We start from the raw sequence: 24,975 nt of genomic DNA, 5'->3' as shown, positions 1-24,975 counted from the left end.
AGCTCTCTCCACTGAAATATGTTTAGCGATTTCATTCAATTCTAAATACATTGGTGTTTGATCAAATGTTAAATGAGCTGGTTGTTGTTTAACTGAAATATCGTAGCTATCCCTATAGGTTCCAGCATTTCCTGTTGTTGAATAAACTCTTTCATCAGCTTGTTGCTTTGGTGAACTTGAATAAACTTTTTCAACCATTTTTTTTTTTTTTTTTTTTTTTTTTAAGATTATAGATTAAAAATTACTATGAATTATATTTTTTTTATTTAAAAAATTTATATATTTATATTTATATATTTATTTAGAAAATATTTATTAAAATGAAACTTGGAAAAATAAAAAAAAAAAATTTTTTTATAAACTATAAAAACAAACCTTTTTTTTTTTTTTTTTTTTTTTACTTAAATCTCTTAAATGTTTTGATAAAAGATCGATATTATCATTTTAATTTAATTTATTTATTTTTAAATTTTTTTTTATTTTTATTTATTTTTTTTTTTTTTTTATTAATAATAAAAAAACAAAAATAAAAGAAAAAAAAAAAAACATAATAAAATATCTATTGTCCCAATTAAAAATATTTTAGTAAAAAAAAATAAAAAAATAAAAAAAATAAAATAAAAGTAAAAATCTATTTTAGTAAAAAAAAAAAAAAAAAAAAAAATTTAATTTTATTTTTATTTTTTTATTTTTTTTAATTTTTTCTAATATCTAAAATAGGAAATTAAATTTTAATTTTAATTAAAAAAAAAAAAAAATCCAAAATAAAATATCAATCTATAATTAATATGGTGGTTATTAGAGATCTAAAAAAAAAAAAACACATTTTTTTTCAAAGTTAAATTTTACTATGTTTTTGATTTTCTTTTTAAACAAAAAAAAAAAAAAATTTTAATTCATTCACTCAAATAACAATCTAATAAATAATAAAAATAAACAATTATTTACAATAAATTTCTATAATTAATAATAATAATAATAATAATAATAAACAATGGATTTAAATCAAATTAAAACCACTTGCCAAAAAGGTACTCCACGTTTCTCTGATAATGAAAAAACCACAACTAAAATTGTTAAACAACAAACTTGGGTTAACAATTATGATGATGGTGTCATTAAATTAGAACAACCAAGACAAAGAGTATTAGTTGAAAAACAACAAACTCAAATTAAAGTTGATGAAGGTAAATAATTATTATAATTTAATATTTAAATATTTTTTATTTAAAAATAATTTTAAACTAAAATATTTTTTTTTTTTTTTTCTTTTTCTTTTTCTTTTTCTTTTTTTAAAAAATAAGGTAAGGACAATATTAATGTCTATGAAGTTCCACCAGAAATTATCATTAAAGAGAATGCAACAGATTTGGATGTTGTTGAAAAATCATTAAGAGCTGAAGTTACAGTACCAGCAGCACAAGTTGAAATTCAACAACCAGCACCAAGAATCTTTTTGGATCAACATGCACCAATCATTGATGTGAATCAAATGGCACCAAGAGTTGAATTTATTCAAAGAGAACCAATGGTTAGTGTAAACCAACCAAAAGCATCAGTTATCATTAATCAACAAAAACCAGAAGTTCAAATTCAATCCTCAAAACCAATGGTTTCATTCGCAGCTGCAACTCCACCAAATATTAATGTCTCTCAACAAGAACCATTAATTAAACTCTTTAGAAGTGAACCAATCGTTAGAATCTCTGAATTCAAAGGTACTCCTGAAATTATCTTACAAAAATCCGATAGTTGTGTACTCAATGTTAAACCAATGCCAGCACCAATCCTATCCATTTCAAAGGGTGCTAAAATGGCTTCTGAATTCACTCAAACCACTACTCAAATGACTCAAACAACTGGTCTCAACTCTCCAAAATTAATCAAAAAAGAAGAAATTATGATCAAAAAAGATAGTGATGGAAAAACTACCAAATTTGAAAAAAGAAGTGATTGGTTGAATGAAAAACCAATGTCTCCAAAAATTAAAACTGGTCAATTTTAAAATAATTTAATTTTTTAATTTAATTAATTAAAATTTTTAATTTTAAAAGTAAATAAATAAAATAAAAAATTAATAAATAATAATTTTAAAATAAAAAATTTTATTTTTTATTTTTTATTTTTTTTTCTTATCAATTTAATAATAGTAATTAACTTTAAGATTATTTTTTATTTTTTATTTTTTATTTTTTATTTGTTATTTGTAATTTTCAAATTAAAATAGAAATAACAAATAACAAATAACAAATGACAAAAAACAAATAAAAAAATAAAAAAATTAATAAGTTATTTATTATAATTTTTTTATTCAAAGTAACATGTTATAAAACAACTAAAAATAAATTTAAAATTATAATTTATTATTTGTTAATTGTTATTTTTTAATTTTTTTTTTTTTTTTTTTGTTTTTTTTGGATTTTTTTTTTTTTTTTTTTTGTTTTGACATTAATCATAAATGAAATGTCAGACACACATGTATATATTAAAAAATAAATAAATAAATAAATAAATAATCGTTTTAAAAAGAAATTCATAATATTAATATTAATAATAAATAATTTTAATATTATTAGGATGATAGAGTAAAGCAATTAGTGGAGTTTTTAGATCCATTAGTGGATGATAGTTTTAAAATTAAATTCAACGAACTATCAAAATATTCAAAAGAAGAATTAAAACAACATACACAAAAACTTGAAGATTGGGCTTTAGCATTAGGTGTAGCTGAACAAAAACAATTACAAACTGGTAGATTATTAGGTATTATTTCTGATTTTAACGAATTTAACTGTGAAAATACAAATCATCATCAACAACAACAAAACCACCAAAATCAACAACAACAACAACAACAACCAAATGGTATTTTTGAAAATAATATATGAAATTATCAATCAAAAAGTAAAATAAAAAAAAAAAAATTTGTAAATAGAACAGAAATTCTCTTTTTTTTTTTTTTTTCTTTTTCTTTTGTATGAGTTTATTACATGCGATATTTTTATTTATAATTTATTTATTTTTATTTTTATTTTATTATTTTATTTTATTATTTTTTTTAAATAAATTTAATCTTCATATAATAATTCAGCATCTTCTGGTTCATCATCGATGAGACTTCTAACTTTATGAACAGAGGCTGGTTCCATGATTGTTTTATTTGCAGAGTTTTCTTCTTTTTGTGCTTCTTTTGCTTTCAAATCTTTCTTCTTTTTACCTTGAACTTTCTTCAATCTGTAAAACTCTTCTCTTTCACTTTCATCCAACTCTGTAATAATATAACTGATGGTATTTTCAAGTTTTGGTTTAACTACGTATTCAATTGCATTAACACGTCTATTTGTAATTTTAATAACTTCATCCAATGTAATGAAAGCAGTCTAAAAAATTATTTTTAAAAATATAAAAAGTTAATATTATAATATATTATTATTATTATTATTATTATTATTATTATTATTATTATTATTATTATTATTATTATTATTATTATTATTATTATTATTATTATTATTATTAATTATTATTATTAAAATGGACATACTTGTAAAGAAGCGAGAGCAATTAAAGCTTCGACAGCTTTAATGTGTGATTCACGAGATTTATTAATTTGTTGACCACCTTTTGAAAGACCAGTAAGTTCTTGTGAATTGCTAACGACACCTTCAGAGATTTTCTCAAAAGTTGGTAAATGAACACCAGCAACATTTTCAGTGGTCATTTTGACGGCGATGGTTGGATTTGAAACGTTTTCAATTACAGAGTTTGAGAATTCACCTGCAGCATATTTAGCAGCAGCAAGAGAGAATGATGCATCTCTCATTGTTGTACCCATTAATTGTTTGTTTTCAACAATGTTTGCTAAAATTCTTCTGAAACGAATTGTAAGAGCATCTGATTTCTTTTTTAAAAGTGAATGACCAGTGACAGCACCCTTTAATTTGGTTTTCATCACTGTTAATGCCCTATATATATTTTTATTATTATTTTTTATTATTATTATTAATTAAAAAAATAAAAAAAAAAAAGATTAATATAACCATTCATAATTGTTTATAAGTTTTTTTTTTTTTTTTTTTTTTTTTAAAGAGGCCGATTGATTGATTGATTGGTTGGTTGGTGTGAAGTGAAAAAGCTAAAACTATAGCATTCTTTTTTTATTATTATTATTAAAAATATCTATAACCATACATTCTAGTTGGGAAAATATTTAATCTATTTTTTCCAGACATTGTTTTATTCTTTTAATTATGATATTCGATAAAGAATAAATAAAAAGATAAAATATATATATAAATATAAATAAAAAAATTAGAAAAAAAAAAAAAAAATAAAAATAAAAATTAAATTTTTGAAATTTTTTTTTTTTTTTTTTTTTTTTTTGTATGACCAGGCTAAAACACAGTGGAAAAAAAAAATAAAAAAATAGAAAAAATCATAAACTTTTTGGTTTTGTGTTTGCCCAGAACAATCCTTTTTTTTTTTTTTTTTTTTTTTTTTTTTTTGTTTAATTAAACCAAAATCTATTTTCCAGACATTGTTTTAATAAAAAAAAAAAAAAAAAAAAAAAAAAAAAAAAAAAGATTAAAATTTGTTCTTAAAAAAAAGAGAAAGAAATTAAACAAATAAAAAAAAAAAAAAAAGATAAAAATTTATTCTTAAAAAAGAAAGAAATTAAACAAATAAAAAAAAAACAAATTATTAAAAACAAAAAAAAAAAAAAATAAATAAATAAATATAATATTAATGATTATTTGAGATTACAAAATTGTTTTTTTTTTTTTTTTTATTTTTTTTTTTTTTGAAAACAATCTTTTATCATTTTAAACCATTCCATTTATTTATTTAATATTTTCTTTTTTTTTTATTTTTTACTTTCATATATTTTTTTTTGAAATATAAATGATTGATTTAAGTTATTTTTATTTTTTTTTTTTTGAGATTTTTATAAAGTTTCCAAAATAATCGTGACAAAAATAAAGTAAAAATAAAAATAAAAAAAAAAAAAAAAAAAAAAAAAAAAAAAAAAAATTTCATTGATTTTGAAAATTTTCAAAAAATGAAAAATTTCAACAATTGAAAGATCATTTAATTATATTACACATTCATAAAAGATGGTTGGGAATAATAAATCCAATAAGCATGGTACAGATAATGAAGAAAATGATGACAATAGAAAAAAACAAAAATTAGATAATAATAGTAATAATAGTGTTAGTAGTAATAAATTAACACTTTCAGAAGTTTTAAGTGATGAAATTACCAAATTAAGTAAACAACAGTGGTTAAAAGAAGTTAATACCAAAACATTTGATAGTAATTTAGTTGAAAAGATATACAAAGATGAAATGTTAAAATCAGATCAAAGAGTTCAATTATTAGAATTATCACATTACCTCGAGAATTATTTATGGCCAAATTTCAATAAAACTACATCAACCAATAAATATCATATAATGTCAATTCTAATGATGGTAAATGAAAAATCAAAAGAAGGTTTAAACTCATTCCAAACATTTCATTCAAAATCATCATCATCATCTGATGATAATAGTGAACAAGAAGAATCATCACCATCATCAAGTTTTAAAAATTTATTTGAAAGTTTATTACAAATTGATTTATCAGAATTGACAGATATAGAGAAATGTAATTTCATAAAGTTTTTCATTAACGCTTTTCAAAATGTTGAAGATGTCTTGGTTAGAAATGAATGTTTAAAGATTGTTTCTTATCCAATTTGGTTACATTTATCATCTGGAAGATTTCAACAAGAATCTCAATCATTATCAGAACCATTAGAAAAGAAATTAAGATTATTTAAAAAGAAAATTGAAAAATTATCAAATAATAATTCAAATTCAATTGGTATTTATCTTTATTTATTTATATTTTTTTAACAAAAAATATTAACTTTTTTTATTTTTTTTTTATTTTAGAAATTAAATATTCAAATTTTTTATTAGATTTAATGAAACAATTTATTGAAAGTTTAAATAATTTAGAAAGATTGAAATCATCAAATTTTACACAATTTAAAGAATCATTAAATTATTGTGAAAGATTTTTAGAGTTTATGATTGATTTAATGACTCAAATTACAACAAGAAGATTCTTTTTCGCTTTATTTGATGATTTTCATTTTATTTTAAAAACATCTCAATCTGAATTTTTAAAATCAAATGATGATAAATCAAAGTCGTATGTATTGGTTATTTTTTATTTTTATATAATAATTAAATATTAATTTTTAATTTTTAATTTTAATTTTTATTTTTATTTTATTTATAAAATAGAGTTTTAGAAGGATTATTAGGAATATTAAAAGTTTATTATAATTTTGATATTGATAATTTTACAGGAGAAGAATTAACAAAAGATCAAGCAACAGGTATTCATTATCAGAATATTCAAGAATTACAAAAAATAGTATTTAAAAATTTCCCTGAAATTAAAGAGATTGCATTAAGAAATGTTTCATTTGTTGAATCAAAATCAGATTTATTAAATATAATTTCAACTTTATCACAAGAAAGATTAAATGAACTTTGTTATCAATTAAATTTAATTTCAAACTTAAATATAAATATATACATACATATATATATTTTTAATTTATTAATTTATTAATTTATTAATTTATTAATTTATTTTTTTAAAGGAATCAAATGAAAGTAAAAGCTTTTTAATAGCATTGGTGTTAATGAAATATAAGAAAAAGGAATCAGTTATTGAACAATCAATTAATAGAGTTTCATTATATCCAACCGAGAAATTGTTATGGAATGAAACAGCAATACCAAATACAAATTATAATAATGAGAAAGCATTACCATTACCTAAATTAAATTTACAATTTCTTTCATTCAATGATTATTTAATGAGAAATTTCGTATTGATTCGTTTAGAATCTGCTTATGAAATTAGAGAGGATATTCAAGATTCTGTTAAAAGATTATCACCAAAATTCATCCAATCAAATACTAATACTACTAATAATAATAAAACCACTTTTACTGGTTGGTCAAGAATGTCATTACAATTATCAACACCATTTAAAATTATAAATGTACAACCACCAATCATTGGTGAAATTAAACCAAAACAAGTCATTGGTGTTGTTAATATTTCAACATCATCTTGTAAACCTCATATTAGAGATGAATGGAATTCAATTAAAGAACATGATATTTTATTTTTAATTACAATTCAATTAAATAATAATAATACAAATAATACAAATACAAATAATAATAATTTTAGTGATATAGTTAAACATGTTAGAGGTTGTGAAGTAATTGAAATAATTGATAATAATAATAATAATTTAAATAATAATAATAATAATAATAATAATAATAATAATAATAATAATAATAATAATAATAATAATAATAATAATAATAATAATAATAATAATAATAATAAAAATAGTAATAATAAAAATAATAATAATAATAATAATAATTATAATAATTATTCAAAAGCATTTAAAGTTTCATTAGATACAAATCAATATCAAGAAGATTTAGAATCATCATCATTAAAATTATATGATACATTTAATATTGTAGTTAGAAGGAATCCAAAAGAAAATAATTTTAAAGCAGTTTTAGATACAATAACATCTTTATTTAATTGTAAAGATTATTTACCAGATTGGTTTAGTTCAATATTTTTAGGTTATCCTTCAAGTAATAATAATAGTAATAATAATAATGAAGGTGAAGAAAAAAAAGAAAATGAATTTATTTTATTTAATGATACATTTTTAAATTTAAATCATATAAATAAAGTTTATAATGATAAAACAATTGAAATAACTGATAAATTAAAAGAAGAACAAGAAAATAATAATAATAATAATAATAATTTTAAAATTAAATTTAATAATGAAAATAATTCAATATTAGTTGATACTTATAATAATAATAATGATAATAATAATAATAATAATAATATAATAATAAAAAAAGAAAATTTAGAAGAAATTAAAAGAAATAAAATTGAATTTACAAGTAAACAAATTGAAGCAATATCAAGTGGTATGAAAAGAGATAATTTAACATTAATTGTTGGACCACCAGGTACTGGTAAAACTGATATAGCAGTACAAATCATATCAAATATTTATCATTCATCACCAAATGAAAGAACATTAATAATCACTCATTCGAATCAAGCATTAAATCAACTCTTTGAAAAGATTTATAGATTAGATATAAATGAACGTTATTTACTTCGTTTAGGTCATGGTCAAAAACAATTATCATCAACAAACTCTACACAAAAAGATTTCACTAAAACTGGTAGAATTGATTTTTGGTTAGATTTACGTTTAAAAAAATTAGATCAAGTTGATAAATTAGCAAAATCAATTTCAGTCACTGATGATGTTTCTTATACTTGTGATACTGCATTACATTTCTTTAGTTATCATATTTTATCAAGATTTGAAAAGTTTCAATATGATTTATCATTATTACAAGACGATGATGATGGTGATGAAAAGAAAATTAAATTTATTAAAGAGAATTATCCATTTAAAAAGTTTTTCATTGAAAATTCAATTTTAAAAAATGATAAATTATTTGATACAACAACAACAACAACATCAGTTGATAATCATCATCAATCACTTTTAAATATTAAAAAGAATTTAATTGAATTATGGAATTATATAAAAGAAATTTTTAAAGAATTAGAAGAATGTAAAGTTTTTGAATTATTAAAATCACCAAATGATCGTTATAATTATTTATTATTAAAACAATCAAAGATAGTTGCAATGACATGTACTCATGCTGCTTTAAAAAGAAATGAATTATTAAGATTAGGTTTTAAATTTGATAATTTATTAATGGAAGAATCTGCTCAAATCTCTGATATTGAATCTTTTATACCATTACAATTACAATTAAATTCAAATGAAATTGGTGATGCAATTATTGGTGTTGATGGCGATGATAATGGTAATGGTAATGGTAATAATATAAGTAGAGGTTTAAAAAGAGTTATATTAATTGGTGATCATAATCAGTTACCACCAATTGTACAAAATCAATCATTAGCAAAGTATTCACATTTTGATCAATCATTATTCACTAGATTAATTAGATTAGAAATTCCACATATTACATTGGATAGACAAGGTAGATCGAGACCATCGATTAGTGAATTGTTTAGTTGGAAATATAAAGGATTACAAGATTTACCATTGGTTAAAGAACAATTACAATTTAAATTGGCAAATCCAGGTTTAGCATATGATTATCAATTGATCAATGTCGATGAATCAGATGGTTATGGTGTTGGTGAAAGTGAGCCCACTCCTTATTTCTATCAGAATTTAGGTGAAGCAGAATACATTGTGGCAATGTTTCAATACTTGATTGCAATTGGTTATCCAAGTGAGAAAATAACAGTTTTAACAACTTATAATGGTCAAAAGAATTTATTACGTGATGTTTTCAAAGCTAAATGCACCCCACAAGATCCAAAGAAAACTCAGTATGGTTTACCTTTGAAAATCACCACTATCGATAAATATCAAGGTCAACAAAATGATATCATTCTCTTGTCACTAGTACGAACTAAACAGTATGGTCACATTAGAGATGTACGTCGTTTAATCGTTGCAATGTCAAGAGCTCGTTTAGGTTTATACATCTTTTGTAAGAAACAATTCTTTCAAAATTGTTATGAAACTTCAATGGTTTTCTCAAAACTCTTAAAAAGACCTGATAAATTAATTATCATTAAATCTGAACAATATCCAATCACTTCTGAAAATGCTCGTCAAATTAATTCAAAACTTGATGAAAATGATTGTTTTGAAATTCAAAATTCTTTCCATATGAAATCATTAGTTGAATCAAATGAATAATAAATTAAAAATAAATTAAAAATAAATTAAAAAAAAAAATTAAAAAAAACAAATTAAAACAAATTAAATAAAATTATTTTAAAAATAATAAAAAAAAAAAAAGATATCCTGATGTTTCAATTTTTAATTTTACCACACCAACACAAATCTTTTTTTATTTTTATTTTTATTTTCATAACAATCCACAGAAATTCTATTCCAATTTTTTTTTTTTTTTTTTAATTATTTTTTTATTTCTGCTATTTTCCTTTTTTTTAATTTTTAATTTTTAATTTTCATTTTTCCAACCAAAAAAACAAAAAAAAAAAAAAAAAAAACAAAATGAATAAATTTAATATTACATCATTATTTATTATTTTATCATTTATTGGAATAGTAATAAGTCAACAATCACCACAAACATATAATGTTGTATTTTCAACAAGTAAAGGTGATGTTGAGATTTTTGTAAATAGATCCTATTCACCATATGGTAGTGATAGATTTTATGCATTAGTTCAAGATGGTTTCTATACTGATAATGCATTCTTTAGAGTTATTCAAACTCCATTATTTGTTGCTCAATTTGGTGTATGTATAATAATATAATTAATAAATTATAAATAAAAAAATAAAAAATAATAAATAATGAAAAAGAGGAGTAAAAGCTAAAAATGTGTATAAACTATAAATAAATAAAATAAAGATTTCACCAGATTCATCATTAAATGATAAATGGAATATTACAATACCAAATGATCCAGTAGTTATTTCAAATACAGCAGGTACAATTACATTTGCAGCAGAAGAAGAAAATAATCAAGCATGTTGTAGAACTACTCAATTATTTATAAATTATGCAGATAATTCTTTCCTTGATTCTGCAGGTTTCAGTCCATTTGGTAAAGTGATTTCAGGATTCAATAATACTTTAAACTTTTATGGTGGTTATGGTGAAGAACCTGATCAATCTTTAATATATTCAGAAGGAAATTCTTATTTACAACAAAATTTCCCATTACTTTCTTATTTAAATTCCGTTAAAATCATTTCTGAGAAATGGTAATGATGAAAGGGGAAAAAAAAAAATAAATAAAGTAGCAGATTGAATCTAACTTAATTTAATTACATATAACACCTTTATTAATTTTGTTTTGTTTTGTTTTGTTTTGTTTTGATTTGATTTATTTTGTTTTGTTTTGTTTTGTTTTGATTGGTTTTGATTTGATTTGATTTGATTTGATTTGATTTGATTTATTTTGATTTGTTTTGGGAAAAATAAAATAAAAACAGATAGAATTTCTTCATTTGCTTTTAAATTTTATCTTTTTTTTTTTTCAATAATGTTTTGTTTATTTATTTGCAGCTTTATTTTCTTCTAATTTCTGTATATAAATAAATAAATAAATAAATTAATTAGAAATAAAACTTTTTTTTTTTTTTTTTTTTTTTTTAAAAAAAAAATAATAATAAAATAAAAATTACCTTTGCTAATTCTGCTTTAGTTTCTTCTTCAATTTTTCTAATATCTTCAATTGTTAAACCAAACCATTCATCAATCCAACAAAATAAAGCTCTGTGTGCTTTTAATAGTACATCTCTTACACCTGTATCTTGGATAACATTTTCAACTTTAGTTTGGAAACCCCAATATTTAAATTCTGCATGAACTAATTTATAGCATGTCATTACTGGTTCAACTTTGTCCTGTTTTTTTTTTTTTTTTTTTTTTTGGTAATTATTAGGTTAATACAATTTAATTTCTAAAAAAAAATAAAACTTAAAAGATAATGTACTCTCCATTTTGGATCATCTAATGGACCTCTTTCTGTTTTTACTGATTTAAATATTTTTGGATCTTCCTCTTTAATGTATTCCTTTGGTTGATCATTTGCAATGTCAATAAAGTCAACATGTCTTTGTTTTAATGTTTCTGCATCACATTTCAAAGCATTTTCAACTTCACCTCTACCTGGTAAATGCATTGATTCAATTGATAATACTAATTTCTCTCCAAAGAATGGGCACTATAATTAAATCGTTTTTTTTATTTATTTTTTTTATTTTTTATTTTTTTAAAAATTAATATATTATTTTTAACCTACCTTTTATTATTTTTTTTTTAAAAAAAAGATACAAACGCTGTATTCTAATAAAAATTATTTATTAAAAAAATTAAAAAAAAAAAAAGTTAGCGTTTTTTTTTTATTATTATTATTATTATTATTATTTTATTTTATTATAATTATTTAAACATACCAGTTTTACAATATGGATAAGCATTCCAAGCTTTTTCTTCAATTTTTAAAGCACTTGATGGTAAAATTGCAGCTGCAAATCTTGGTAATGAGTTTGCTAAATAAATAATTTTTTCAGTATATTGACCTTTACCTTTTTCATTATCAAAAGGTTCATTCTTTATAATTTCAATACCTTCACCACCTTTTGTTGATTCTTTACTTTTTTTTGCTACCATATATAATTGTGCTATTTGATATTCTTCAACCGTTAAAGGTAAAACCATCCTACTAAAATTTATTTTTTTTTAAAAAAAAATAAAATAAAATAAAATTTTAATATTAATATTAATATTAATAACATATAATTTTTATTTTTAAAAATAAAATTATAAATAAGAGAGGGGTACATACTATTCTTTAATTAACATTTTTTATTGATAGTTTAATTTTTTTATTTTTAAAAAAAATATTTTATATAAAGATATATTGTTTTTTTATTTGAAGTTATTTTTCTCTTGTCTCACACAAAATATTTAATTTAAATTAACAAATTTTATAATTTTTTTTATTTTTTTATTTTTTTTTTTTGTGTTTTTTTATTTTTAATTTTTATATTTTTAAAATTTAAAAAAAAAAAAAAAAAAAAAAAAAAAAAAAAAAAAAAAAAAAAAGTGTGTTAAGGGTGAAGTGCTAAAATTGTAAAATTAAATAATTAGGAAAAAAAATAAAAATAAAAAATTGGGATTGAAAATAAACTATAATATTATTTTTAAAATTGTTTTATTACTAAATTTAAATATTTGAAAATTTAAAAATTTTTTTTTATTTTTATTTTATTTTTTTATTTTATTTTATTTTATTTTATTTTTTTTTTTTTTGATCAGTTTTTCCAATAACTCCTTTTTCAAATATTTTTAAAAATAAAAATCCCAAATTGGAAATTGATTTTAATTAAAAAAAGACTAATAAAAAAAAAAAAAAAAAAATAAAAATCAGCGACAAAAAAAAAATTCTTTTTTTATATTTTTATTTTTTATTTTTTTTTTTTTTAAATAAACTATTATTTATTGAATTCAATTACCACACCATTAATTTTTAAATATTTTTCAAATTGTTTTTTTTTTATTTTTTTTGTTTTTTTTTTTTTTTGTTCTTGTTTATTTTCTTGGCCTCATTTATAAATCTTAGTAATAAAAAAAAAAAAAAATATCTATTTAAATAAAAATAAAAAATTAATAAAAATATAAAATAAAATAAAAATAAAAATGGAATCAATCAAAAATCAATTAATTCCACTTTTAAAAAAAAATTGGACATTAAAAGGAAAATCAAAAATAAAACTATTATTAGAAATTTTATTACCATTGATATCAATTGGTATTTTATTTGGTATATTATGTAAGTTTTTTTTTTTTTTTTTTTCCAAAAAAAGTTTTTTTTATTTTTTTTCCAAAATAATAATAAAAAATTATTCCAAAAAAATATAGATTTATCAATGATTATTACAAGAGATTTTAAAGAAAGACCAGCAAGTGGATTTGCTTTTGATATTGCACATACAAAACAATTATTAATTGGATCAAATGGTGGATTAAATAGTGATCAAAGAAATATACTTGATAATTTAAAATTACAAGTTTCAATTCAACATCCAGAATTTAGTAATGATTATATTAATAGATGTTTTGTCGAATTTAAAGATATTGAATCAATGGATGAATATTTCCATGATCCATTTAATTATAGAGGTGTAATGGGTGGTGTATGGTTTCCAGATGATAGTTTCAATGGAAATACAATTAAATATAGTATACGAGTTGATTCGGATTTTACACATGACAATACACAGCAATTTCAAGATAGAGAAGATTCACAAATTTATTTAAGACATTATTTCACACAAATTCAAACTGGAGTTGATCAAGCGATTTTATTAACCAATCAAATTGCAATACCAATATTCGCAACTGGCCAAAGATTTCCAAATCCGTATATTTCATTTTGGGAGAAATGGACCGACGGAAGGAAATTAATACTTTTAAATACGGGTGGTGTGTTTATTACTGCATCATTATTTGCAACATTGTTTACATTGATAACAAATATTGTAATTGAAAAAGAAACTAAAATATTAGAAGGTATGAAAACCATGGGTTTGAATAGTTTTGCATATTATATTTCAAATTCTATTATATCATTGATTACATTATTATCATCAACTTTATTAGTTTCAATTATACTATCAGCATCACAATTAGTTCATCATGTAAAATGGATAACTTTAATATTAATATTAATACCATACTCGATAACATTATTATTAATTGCATTTATTCTATGTAAATTTTTTACAAAATCAAAATATGCTGGATTAATGGCATTTTTAATAGTATTATTATTATCTGGTATTGGAATTATAATTGGTCGTTTTAATATATCACCAACTTTAAAATTATTATCATGTTTATTTTCACCAATTGCAATTTCAGTTGCAAATTATGTTTGGTGTTATAAAGATTTAATAGTTTTCAAAGAAGTTGATATAAATGTTAATATGGTAAATGAATATGAAATTATTGGAATGTTAGTTTTTGATATCTTTTTATATATTCTCATTTTATGGTATTTAGATAATGTTATAACTGGTGAATATGGTATTCCAAAGAAATGGTATTTCTTTTTAACAAAGAATTATTGGAGAAAAAATAAAAAATCAAATATTAATAATAATGGAGTGTTTGACGTGGAGGCAACTTCATGTAATAGAAATAGTTCATATAATGAAAAGAATTTTGAAAAAATTGAACATCAATTAGAAAGACCAACAATTTCAATTAGAAATTTAAGAAAAGAATTTAAAACTGGTGATGGTAATAGAATTGCAGTTAATGATTTATCAATTGATATGTATAAAAATCGAATTCATTCATTTCTAGGTCCAAATGGTAGTGGAAAATCAACAACACTTAGTATGTTAACTGGTATGATTGAGCCAACATCTGGTGATGCTTTAATTAATGGATTTGATATTAGGAATAATATAGATGAAATTAGAAAACATTTAGGAGTTTGTCCACAATCTGATATAATTTGGGAACAGTTAACTGTAATGGAACATTTAGAATTTTATGCAGCATTAAAAGGTTTTACAAATTCAAATCAAAGAAAAGTTGAAGCTACAAAAATAGCATTAGAAGTTGGATTAGGTGAAAAATTAAATGCACCAGCTGGAACTCTATCAGGTGGTCAAAAACGTAAACTTTGTTTAGCAATTGCATTCATCGGACCAAATAGTGATATAATATTAATCGATGAACCAACATCAGGTTTAGATGCATCAAATAGAAGATTAATTTGGGATTTCATTTTAAAATATAGAGAAAATAAAACCATTATTCTAGTTAGTCATTATTTAGAAGAATGTGATATTCTATCAAATACAATTTCAATTATCGCAAATGGTGAATTAAAATGCAATGGATCAAGTTTATTCTTAAAGAATAGATTCGGTGTAGGTTATTTATTAACAATTTCAAAAGAACATAATTCAATTAATAATTCAAATTTAACAAAAACCATTAGTGATATTATATTTAATCATATACCAAAAGGTTCATTATTATCTGATGCCGGTACTGAATTATGTTTTAGATTACCAAATGAATCAATTGGAAATTTTTCAAATTTATTTAAAGAATTAGATGATAGAAAAAAACAATTATCAATTGAAAACTATGGTATTTCAATTACAACATTGGAAGAAGTATTTTTAAAGATAATTTCAAATTCTGAAACAAATCCAAATTTTAATCAATCAGTTTTAAATACTGCATTAAAAACAAATTCTTCAGGTATTAAAAGTTATCAACAATTAAAAGGATTATTAATAAAAAGGGTCAAAACATCTAGAAAAGATATAAAATCATTTGTTCTTTCAATTTTAATTCCAATTTTAATATTAGCTGGTGGTTTAATATTATATAAAAATATGAGAACTATTGATATTTATAATACAGTTACTCAACCTTTGATACTTGATTTTAATGTTTATGGTAAATCAGTTACACCAGTTTCAATTGATAAAGTTAATGAAACAATGACATCATTATTTGACAATTCAATTGGACATTCAGATAGAACTACATTGGTACCATATGATGAATTACATGATTATTTAATTCATCACTATTTCGGTGTTCCAGGTGCATTATATTTCGATTTTCGTTATTTTAAAAATGTTAAATTCCTTCATTATAATGTATTTTTCAATAAAGATTATTTACATGCTTTACCAATTTATATCAATTTTGTTGATTCAGAAATTTTAAGATCAGTAACTGGTAAAAGGATCCAAACAACTTCATTACCATTTGAACATATTCAAAGTCCATTAGAAGTGGCTTCATTGGATGTTAATTTCGTTGCAATTGTTTTCTTTATTATTTTAACATTGGCTTCATTTTCATTGATTGCAGCATCACATGCAGGAAACATATCACATGAACGTTCAACTAGAGTTAAAAGATTATTATATATTTCAGGTTTAAGAAAATCAATTTATTGGTTATCAAATTTAATTTGGGATTATTTACAAACATTTATACTAGTTATATTTTTAACAATTGTAATCATTGCAGTAGATGATAAATTTAGAACTCATTTCGATTTATATATTAGTGGTGTTGTTTTATTCACATTTTCAATTATTCCATTATCATATTTAATGTCATTTAAATTTTCATCACATGGTAAAGCTGTTGGTGCAATCTTTGCAATTCATTTTGGTGTTGGTTTAATATTTACAGTTATTTCATTTATTTTAAGAGTTTGGGCAATTAAAGAGAATAGTATTTCATTTCAATTCCTTACTGATATAATTGAATATTGTTTCTATGCAATTTCACCATTCTTTTGTTTTTCAAAAATACTTGCAATTGTTACAAAATTCCCAGGTGTATCAAGAGTTGATCAATCATTTATAGATTATTGGAGTTTTCATTTTGGATTATTACCAAATGCTATTTTATTTTTACATTGTATAGTTTGGATTACTTGGATACTTTTAATTGATTATTCAAGTGAAATAAAAGGTAAATTTACAATTTCAAAATTATTTTCAAATTCACCAATTCCAGATTCAAATGAAGATTCTGATGTTTCAAATGAAAGAATCATTGTAAAACAATTATTAGATAATAATACTAATGGTGGTAGTGGTAATGTTTATCCAATCATTTTTAATAATTTATATAAAAAATTTAATTCAGTTGGTAATTATAAATCAAAAATTGCAGTTTATAATAGTACATTAGCAATACCAACTGGTCAAACATTTGGATTACTTGGATTAAATGGTTGTGGTAAATCAACCACCTTAGGAATGATCTCTGGTGAAATTAGTCCAACTGGTGGTAAAATTAAATTAAATGGTTATGATTTGATTAAAAATAGAAATGATGCATTAACTTCAATTGGTTATTGTTTCCAATTTGATGCATTAATTGGATTATTAAGTGCAAGAGAACAATTAGAATTATATTGTAGAATTAAAGGTGTTGATGAGTCTAAAATTAAAGATACTGTAAATGCATTCATTCAAATGATGGATTTAGAATCAATTTCAAATTCAAACACATCCGGTTATTCTGGTGGTAATAAAAGAAAAGTATCATTATCAATAGCTTGCATTGGCTCACCATCAATTCTATTACTTGATGAAATATCATGTGGTGTTGATGCATGTGTTAAAAGATTCATGTGGAATGTTTTAATGGAATTAAAAAAAAATAAAGCAATAATATTAACAACTCATTCAATAGCTGAATGTCAAGCGGTATGTGATAAATTAACAATTATGAAAGATGGTAAATTACAAGCATTAGGATCGAATCAACATATTAAAGATAAATTTGGAAGTGGTTATTCAATTGAAGTTAAATTTAAAAAAGAATATCTTGAAAATGGTGTTGAGTTATTCTTACAATCATTCCCATCTGCAAGTTTAATTGACAATCAACATGCTTTATCAGCAAGTTTTGAATTACCAAATCCACCAAATAATCCAATTAAATTATCTTCAATCTTTTCAAATATTGAACAATCATTAAAATTCATTTTAGATGATTATTCTGTTAGTCAAACTTCAATAGAACAAATATTTATAAAATTAACAAAAAATAGTATTACAAATATTGATAATTAGAGAAATAAATAAACAAAAATAAAATAAAAAAAAATATATATTTAAACTATTTACAAAAAATTATTTTTATTATTTTTAAAGATCATCTTGATGAGTTATTGTTTCATCAGTTTTTGAATTTCTTTGTCTCTTTGAAACTTTTTTAATTGGAATTATATCTTCTTTTAATTCTGGTGTAGATTCAGCAGTAGTTGATTTTCTAGTACTACTTCTTGTAGCTCTACCTTTTGATTTTGAGGTTGAAGAATCATGATCTGAAGTATCAATTGTTTCCTCTTGTAATGATGGTGTATTTGGATTTGATTGATCAGATTCACTCGCTATAGAAGATGTTGATGAAGTATTCTTTTTTGATCTAGGAGTTGTAGCAGTGGTAGTGGTAGTAGCTGGGGAGGTAGTGGTGTTGGTAGTGGTGGTGGAAGATGTTGAAGAATTTGCCGATATGGTTGTATTTACAGTTGGTTTATTTCTACCTCTGATTGATGGCGAGGGCATAGTGGACCCACTACCACCGCCGCCACCACCACCACCATTACCAGAAGAAGATACTATATTACCAGAAGTACTTGTAGATAAAGGAGTATTTGAACCACTTCTATTTGATCTTGTACCCAATGAATTTGCAGCGCCACTTTGTAATAATTCTTCAGTTGCAAAGCAAGGTTCCATTTCTTTTTCAGCGATTTTCTTCATTGATGCAGCCATATTATAAATATCGGAATCCTCTTGATTGTAGATCATTGCATTCTTAAAAATTAAAATTACATCTTTGCTAAATTCACTACAAGTGTTATAAACTTGATCATCTAATTTCTTTTTCAAAGTTGTTAAATCCATTCTATGTTTAATTACTGAATCATAATCTGGTGCTTCATCTTTTGTAATTGGATATCTAAAAATATAAGCAAAACGATTTGAATTCAAACCTTTCCAAACCTTTAACATTGATGTATAAAGTATTTTCTTTGAACTTGCTCTTTGGTGTTCTTCTTCTCTTCTTTTTTGTTCATCATCATCGTTTGTATTTGTAGATATTAATGTAGCTGGGGTTGTTGTTGTTGGTGTTTGTTTTTGATTTCTTTTTAGTTTTGATGATGATGATGATGTGTTTTTTTCTTTTTCTGTTGTTGGAGTAGTAATAGTAGTAGTAGTAGTGGTAGTAGTATTTGTTTTTTCTTTATCTTTTGCTTTATCTTTACCTTTTCCTTTCTCTTTTTCTTTCTCTTTTTCTTTTTCTTCATCTTTTTCTTTTTCTTTCTCTTTTTCAATCTCTTTTTCTTTCTCCTTTTCTTTTTCTCTCTCTTGTTCTAATTGTTTTTCTAATTCTAATTCATTTAAATAATTTTGTTTTATAGTATCAATAATCTCTTCTTTTTCTTTTAATTGTTTATTATATTGATCAATTTGGTTTTTAATTTTTTCTATTCTTTTATTTCTTAATAAAATTTCTAAATTTATTATATTATCTTTTCCAAAATTTTCTTGAATTTTATCATAAAATATTTTAATTTCCTAAAAGAATATATTATTTAAATATATTAATAAAGAATTATAATTATTTATTTGTTTGTTTTTAATTTTTTTTTTTTTTCTTATTTTTTTTTTTTTCTTACCTCTTCACTTTTCATTGAAATATTATTTGTTATATTTAAATCTTTTAATTTTTCAATTTCTTTTAATAATGATTCTTTTATTGAAGACCAATTAAACGTATTTTTATCTTCTTCATATTTAATTATTATGTGAATTAATAATAAAGTTTCCAATGAATCCAAATATAACTCACTTACTTTATTCTCTTTTTCATATTTATTATCACTTTTATCTATATTTGTTTCATTTGTTTTTATCTCTTCATCTTTTTCAGTTTTCATTACAACATCATCTGTCATCTTTAAAGGTTTAAAACAAAATTAAAAAAAAAAAAAAAAACCAAAAAAATTAAAAAAAAATAATTCAAAAAAAAAAAAAAAAAAAAAAAAATTAGATTTTGCCAAATAAAAAAAAAAAAACTATTTATATTTTTCACAGCTTTTCATTGTTTTTACACAAAATTTCAAGAAGTTTAAAAATTCAAATGAAATAATAAATAATAAAAAATCCAATTAAAATTTAAAATGAACAAAAGTGAAAGAATAATTAAAAATAGAAAAGATGAACTCGAAGCTATTGATAACTCACTTGCAGCTATTAATTCACTCTCACTTTATGTAGAAAAAATGGAAGAAGACTATGAATCTATTGGAGCCAATTATCTTGTATTAACTCATTTACTCAAAAAAGAAATCCAAGAAATGCAAAATTCTTCAAATAAATCAAATAATAGTACTGATGACAATAATAATAATAATAATAATGATAATAACAACCATAATATGGTATTAAAAAATTAAAATAAATAAATTAATTTTTTTTTGTAAATATTTTTAAATAAATAATTTTCATTTTTATTTTTATTTTTGTTGTTGTTGTGATTTTGAATGATTTATTGAAGATATAGCAGATAATCCAGTAATTTCTCTTGCAGCAATTAAAGTATTTACATCATAAGTACCTTCAAAGGTATAGATACCTTCCATATCAAGGAAATTTCTACCTATATCATCTAAAAGTATACCATTACCACCGAATAATTCACGAGCCATTGAAACTACTTCACGGGCTTTTGAGGTTGAGAAAGCTTTTAAAAGTCCAACTTGACCACTTGATAATTTACCTTGATCGAAAAGTTGTGAAACACGATGACACATCAAAGAGATTGCTTGAATATTTGAACACATTTTAACCAATCTCTCTTGAACCAATTGGAATTGAGCTAATGGTTGACCAAATTGATTTCTTTGCTTAACATATTGTAAACATTTTTCATAGGCATTACTAGCGACTCCCAATGCAATCCAACCAACCACTATTCTAGTTAGGAATAAACATTTACCAGGACCACTATTGAAATCCAATGCATTGGTTAATCTTTGATCCTCTGCTATGAAACAATCTTTCATAAAGATATGACCATTTTGAACACTTCTAAATGCAAATTTCTTTTGAAGAGTTTCAATTCTTAATTGATCGCCACCACTTGCTACTTTTGAAGGCTCAAGTATAAAACCATGAATTTTATTTGTATCAATATTTCTAGCCCAAATCACTATTATATCAGCCATTGGTGCATTACCAATCCAACGTTTCTCACCATTCAATATCCAACCAGCACCATTTGGTAATTGCTTAGCTGTACATTTTAAACCTGCTGCATCTGATCCTGCCTCAGGTTCTGTTAATGCAAATGCACCAATCTTTTCCAATGATGTCATCTTTGGTAAATAATATTGTTTTTGTTGTTCTGATCCTGAATAATAAATTGCCAACATTGTAATATTCAAAAGTATAGTATAAAAAGTTGCAATATCTGCACTTGATTTTGAAATTTCCATTGCAATCAAACCTAATTCCATTGATGTTAACTCTGGACTACCATATCCTTTTATATTTGCACCCACCCAATTTAATCCTTTTAATCTTTCAATAATTGGTAATGGAAATTCTGCTCTTTCATAATATTCATTAATCTATTAATAATATTATTATTATTATTAAACTTTAAATTAGTTTTTTTTTTTTTTATTAATTATTTTAATAATCTCTCACATTTAATGAATTAATTTCTTCTTTTGCAAATTTTTCAGCTTTTTTTCTAATTGCTAATTCCTTTTCTGTTAAAAGTCCATCGAAATCAAAGAAATCTGTTGCACTTGGTTGTGCTTTTTTTTGTTGTTTAATTTCACCTGCTACTAAATGATTTGATATTATTTGTATTCTTTCCATTATTATTTATATAATTATTTTTTTTTTGTGAGGAAGGGGTGTTTAAAAAAAAAAAAAAATGAAAATAAAAAAAAAAAAAAAAAAAAAAAAAAACTAAAAAAGATATTTGTTGGATAAAAAAAATAAAAAAAAATAAAAAAATAAAAAAATATAAAAAAAAAGTATGGAAAATGATTTAAATTTTAAATTTCAATGAAAATAATATTATGATTTCTGTTTTTAATTTGAATTTTGATTTAGTGTAAATGATTAATCATTGTATATAATTTGTTTTATAGTTTTAAAAGATTTTTATTTTTTTTTTATTTTTTTTATTTTTTTTTTTTTTTTATTATTTTTTTTTATTATTTTTTTTTTTTTTAACATTTGTATTTATCTTCTTGAAGTTTCAGGTAAAGAAGTACTTTCTATTACTTTTAAAGATTCTTGAAGAATATTTGTACTTTTATCAATCCATTGTAAAGTATTTAAGTGATCATTTAAGATTTTAGAAACTTTTTGATTTAAATCCTTTGGATTATCATCTTTAACTTGATTTTGATTAATTTTATTTACTACACCCAATAATTTATTCTCTACTTTAATGATATCATCATCTATTTTAGTTGCCAAAGAATAGATTCTTTCTCTCTCTAAATCTGCTGTTGTTTCATTATCCTTTGGTGATGATTTAATCTTTGAATCTAAAGCATTCAATGATCTCTCTAATAATGCTTGTTGATCTCTAACTACATCAATACATTGATTTAATGCATTTTGTTGAGAATTTAATTTAACTACTACATCCATTAATTTACCTAACTATATATATATAATATAATCAAAAAAAAAAAAAAAAAAAAAAATTAAGATTAATATATAAAATGATAATAAATGAATAATAATAGTAAATTAATAATTATAAATTTACTTTTTGAGAATTATCCATTATACGTTGATCCCAAACAAAAATAGTTTTTGCTTGATCATAAAAATTTTTAGTTTGATTTTCAATTTCTGATACCCATTCATTTAAGAGTTGTTCTAATAATTTACTTTCATTAATTCCAATTGGATCACTATTATTTAAAGAAGCTGAAACTGGATTTGGTGTTGTTGATGATCCACCCAACATTGATGTTGTGAGTGGATTTGATGAAGTTGCTGCTACTGCTGCTGGTGTTGTAGTGGTGGTGGTAGTTGATGATGTTCCAAATAATCCACCAGAGGTAGTGGTTGGTGTAGTAGTTGTGGTTGTTGCTGAAGTAGTTGTTGCTCCAAATAATCCACCTGATGATGTTGTTGATGGTGTAGCTGATGAACCAAATAATCCACCTGATGTTGTTGTTGTTGATGGAGTAGTTGATGAACCAAATAATCCGCCTGTTGTTGGTGTTGTTGCTGTTGTTGTTGTTGTTGTTGTTGATGGAGTAGTTGATGAACCAAACAATCCACCTGATGTTGTTGTTGATGGTGTTGTTGATGAACCAAATAATCCAGTAGTTGGTGTTGTTGTTGTTGTTGTTGTTGTTGTTGATGGTGTAGTTGCTGATGTTGTTGCTGCGCCAAATAATCCTCCTGTAGTTGTTGTTGTTGGTGTGGTTGCTGATGTAGTTGATGGTGTTGTTGTTGACACTCCAAATAATCCTCCTGTGGTTGATGGTGTTGTTGTTGATGCTCCAAATAATCCTCCTGAAGTTGTAGTTGTTGCTGGTGTAGTTGCACCGAATAATCCGCCTGTAGTTGTTGATGGAGTTGTTGTAGATGTAGTTGATGGTGTTGTTGTTGTTGTTGTTGATGCTCCAAATAATCCTCCTGTAGTTGATGGTGTGGTTGCTCCAAATAATCCACCACTAGTTAATGATGGTGTAGTTGTAGATGTAGTTGTTGTAGCTGCTGGTGTAGTTGCTCCAAATAATCCACCACTAGTTAATGATGGTGTAGTTGTAGATCCACCAAATAAACCTCCGCCGCTAGTTAATGATGGTATAGCTGAGGATGTTGTTGTTGTTGTAGCTGCTGGTGTAGTTGCTCCAAATAAACCTCCACCACTTGTTAATGATGGTGTGGTTGTAGATCCGCCAAATAATCCACCTGTTGTTGTTGTTGCTGTAGTTGCTGGTGTAGTTGCTCCAAATAATCCACCTGTTGTTGTTGATGGTGCAGTTGTTGAAGCACCTCCAAATAATCCTCCTGTTGTTGTTATTGATGGTGTAGTTGTTGAAGAACCTCCGAATAATCCACCAGTTGTTGTTGATGGTGCTGTAGTGCTACTACCTCCAAATAATCCTCCAGTAGTTGCTGGTGCAGTTGTTGTAGAACCACCAAATAAACCACCACCACCTGTTGCTGGTGCTGTAGTGCTACTACCTCCAAATAAACCACCACCACCTGTTGCTGGTGTTGTTGAGGCACCTCCAAATAAACCACCACCTGTTGCTGGTGTTGTTGAGGCACCTCCAAATAAACCGCCGCCTGTTGCTGGTGTTGTTGAGGCACCTCCAAATAAACCACCACCGCCTGTTGCTGGTGTTGTTGAACTACCACCACCAAATAATCCACCTGCTGAAGGTGTTGAACCAAATAATGATGATGAAGTTGATGAACCTGTACCAAATAAATTGTTTGACATTATTTAAATATAAATTTATCACAACAATTAAAAATGAAAATTCGACAATGATTTGTGAAAAAAAAAAAAAAAAAAAAATTGAAAAAAAAAAAAAAAAAAGAAAATTTTTTTTTTATTTTTAATTTTCATTTTTATTTTGGAATTCAAAGGATTTAATTTATTTGATTGATTTTCCAAACTTGAAAAAAAATATTTTCTATTAAAATATTTATTTTTTAATAATTAATTTTTT

At 22.9% G+C, this 24,975-nt stretch overlaps 12 protein-coding genes across 12 annotated transcripts in view; 6 read left to right on the top strand and 6 right to left on the bottom strand.

Moving 5' to 3' along the window:
- The window catches only part of DDB_G0274337 (hypothetical protein), a gene marked incomplete at both ends in the record, with an annotated part of 1,756 nt that extends 1,558 nt beyond the window's left edge, over window positions 1-198 (bottom strand). The window contains one exon of the mRNA XM_638830.1: window positions 1-198. This exon is cut by the window's left edge and continues 393 nt beyond it. Within this exon, the coding sequence (XP_643922.1) occupies window positions 1-198 (198 nt within the window).
- A 796-nt stretch (window positions 199-994) lies between these two features.
- Window positions 995-2,005, top strand: DDB_G0274335 (hypothetical protein; the record flags this gene model as incomplete). The annotated part of the gene is made up of 2 exons (XM_638829.1): window positions 995-1,187; window positions 1,305-2,005. 2 exons carry the CDS (start codon window positions 995-997, stop codon window positions 2,003-2,005), a joined length of 894 nt encoding a protein of 297 aa, XP_643921.1.
- A 458-nt stretch (window positions 2,006-2,463) lies between these two features.
- On the top strand, window positions 2,464-2,888 carry DDB_G0274333 (hypothetical protein; the record flags this gene model as incomplete). Its single annotated transcript, XM_638828.1, has 2 exons — window positions 2,464-2,478; window positions 2,577-2,888. The coding sequence occupies 2 exons, from the start codon at window positions 2,464-2,466 to the stop codon at window positions 2,886-2,888; spliced, it is 327 nt and encodes a 108-aa protein (XP_643920.1).
- Window positions 2,889-3,068: 180 nt separating this feature from the next.
- Window positions 3,069-4,232, bottom strand: DDB_G0274331 (vacuolar ATP synthase subunit D; the record flags this gene model as incomplete). Its single annotated transcript, XM_638827.1, has 3 exons — window positions 3,069-3,380; window positions 3,545-3,965; window positions 4,192-4,232. 3 exons carry the CDS (start codon window positions 4,230-4,232, stop codon window positions 3,069-3,071), a joined length of 774 nt encoding a protein of 257 aa, XP_643919.1.
- An 882-nt stretch (window positions 4,233-5,114) lies between these two features.
- aqr (hypothetical protein) lies at window positions 5,115-9,886 on the top strand (the record flags this gene model as incomplete). The annotated part of the gene is made up of 4 exons (XM_638826.1): window positions 5,115-5,868; window positions 5,940-6,201; window positions 6,297-6,550; window positions 6,693-9,886. The coding sequence occupies 4 exons, from the start codon at window positions 5,115-5,117 to the stop codon at window positions 9,884-9,886; spliced, it is 4,464 nt and encodes a 1,487-aa protein (XP_643918.1).
- A 321-nt stretch (window positions 9,887-10,207) lies between these two features.
- DDB_G0274329 (cyclophilin-type peptidylprolyl cis-trans isomerase) lies at window positions 10,208-10,931 on the top strand (the record flags this gene model as incomplete). Its single annotated transcript, XM_638825.1, has 2 exons — window positions 10,208-10,456; window positions 10,572-10,931. The coding sequence occupies 2 exons, from the start codon at window positions 10,208-10,210 to the stop codon at window positions 10,929-10,931; spliced, it is 609 nt and encodes a 202-aa protein (XP_643917.1).
- Window positions 10,932-11,217: 286 nt separating this feature from the next.
- On the bottom strand, window positions 11,218-12,533 carry pitB (hypothetical protein; the record flags this gene model as incomplete). Its single annotated transcript, XM_638824.1, has 6 exons — window positions 11,218-11,250; window positions 11,351-11,572; window positions 11,662-11,892; window positions 12,007-12,014; window positions 12,125-12,393; window positions 12,517-12,533. 6 exons carry the CDS (start codon window positions 12,531-12,533, stop codon window positions 11,218-11,220), a joined length of 780 nt encoding a protein of 259 aa, XP_643916.1.
- An 837-nt stretch (window positions 12,534-13,370) lies between these two features.
- Window positions 13,371-18,307, top strand: abcA4 (ABC transporter A family protein; the record flags this gene model as incomplete). Its single annotated transcript, XM_638823.1, has 2 exons — window positions 13,371-13,503; window positions 13,593-18,307. 2 exons carry the CDS (start codon window positions 13,371-13,373, stop codon window positions 18,305-18,307), a joined length of 4,848 nt encoding a protein of 1,615 aa, XP_643915.1.
- A 75-nt stretch (window positions 18,308-18,382) lies between these two features.
- Window positions 18,383-20,199, bottom strand: DDB_G0274581 (bromodomain-containing protein; the record flags this gene model as incomplete). The annotated part of the gene is made up of 2 exons (XM_638822.1): window positions 18,383-19,819; window positions 19,921-20,199. The coding sequence occupies 2 exons, from the start codon at window positions 20,197-20,199 to the stop codon at window positions 18,383-18,385; spliced, it is 1,716 nt and encodes a 571-aa protein (XP_643914.1).
- Window positions 20,200-20,424: 225 nt separating this feature from the next.
- On the top strand, window positions 20,425-20,700 carry DDB_G0274583 (hypothetical protein; the record flags this gene model as incomplete). Its single annotated transcript, XM_638821.1, has 1 exon — window positions 20,425-20,700. The coding sequence occupies one exon, from the start codon at window positions 20,425-20,427 to the stop codon at window positions 20,698-20,700; it is 276 nt and encodes a 91-aa protein (XP_643913.1).
- A 60-nt stretch (window positions 20,701-20,760) lies between these two features.
- On the bottom strand, window positions 20,761-22,132 carry DDB_G0274585 (hypothetical protein; the record flags this gene model as incomplete). Its single annotated transcript, XM_638820.1, has 2 exons — window positions 20,761-21,876; window positions 21,956-22,132. The coding sequence occupies 2 exons, from the start codon at window positions 22,130-22,132 to the stop codon at window positions 20,761-20,763; spliced, it is 1,293 nt and encodes a 430-aa protein (XP_643912.1).
- Window positions 22,133-22,504: 372 nt separating this feature from the next.
- On the bottom strand, window positions 22,505-24,743 carry nup62 (nuclear pore protein; the record flags this gene model as incomplete). Its single annotated transcript, XM_638819.1, has 2 exons — window positions 22,505-22,933; window positions 23,043-24,743. The coding sequence occupies 2 exons, from the start codon at window positions 24,741-24,743 to the stop codon at window positions 22,505-22,507; spliced, it is 2,130 nt and encodes a 709-aa protein (XP_643911.1).
- Window positions 24,744-24,975: the final 232 nt, after the last annotated feature.

This window comes from Dictyostelium discoideum, assembly GCF_000004695.1.
Source record: "Dictyostelium discoideum AX4 chromosome 2 chromosome, whole genome shotgun sequence".
In the NCBI taxonomy this organism is placed as follows: Eukaryota; Evosea; class Eumycetozoa; order Dictyosteliales; family Dictyosteliaceae; genus Dictyostelium; species Dictyostelium discoideum.
The sequence above is the reverse complement of the archived record's forward strand: the minus strand, read 5'-3'. Positions and strand labels throughout refer to the sequence as shown.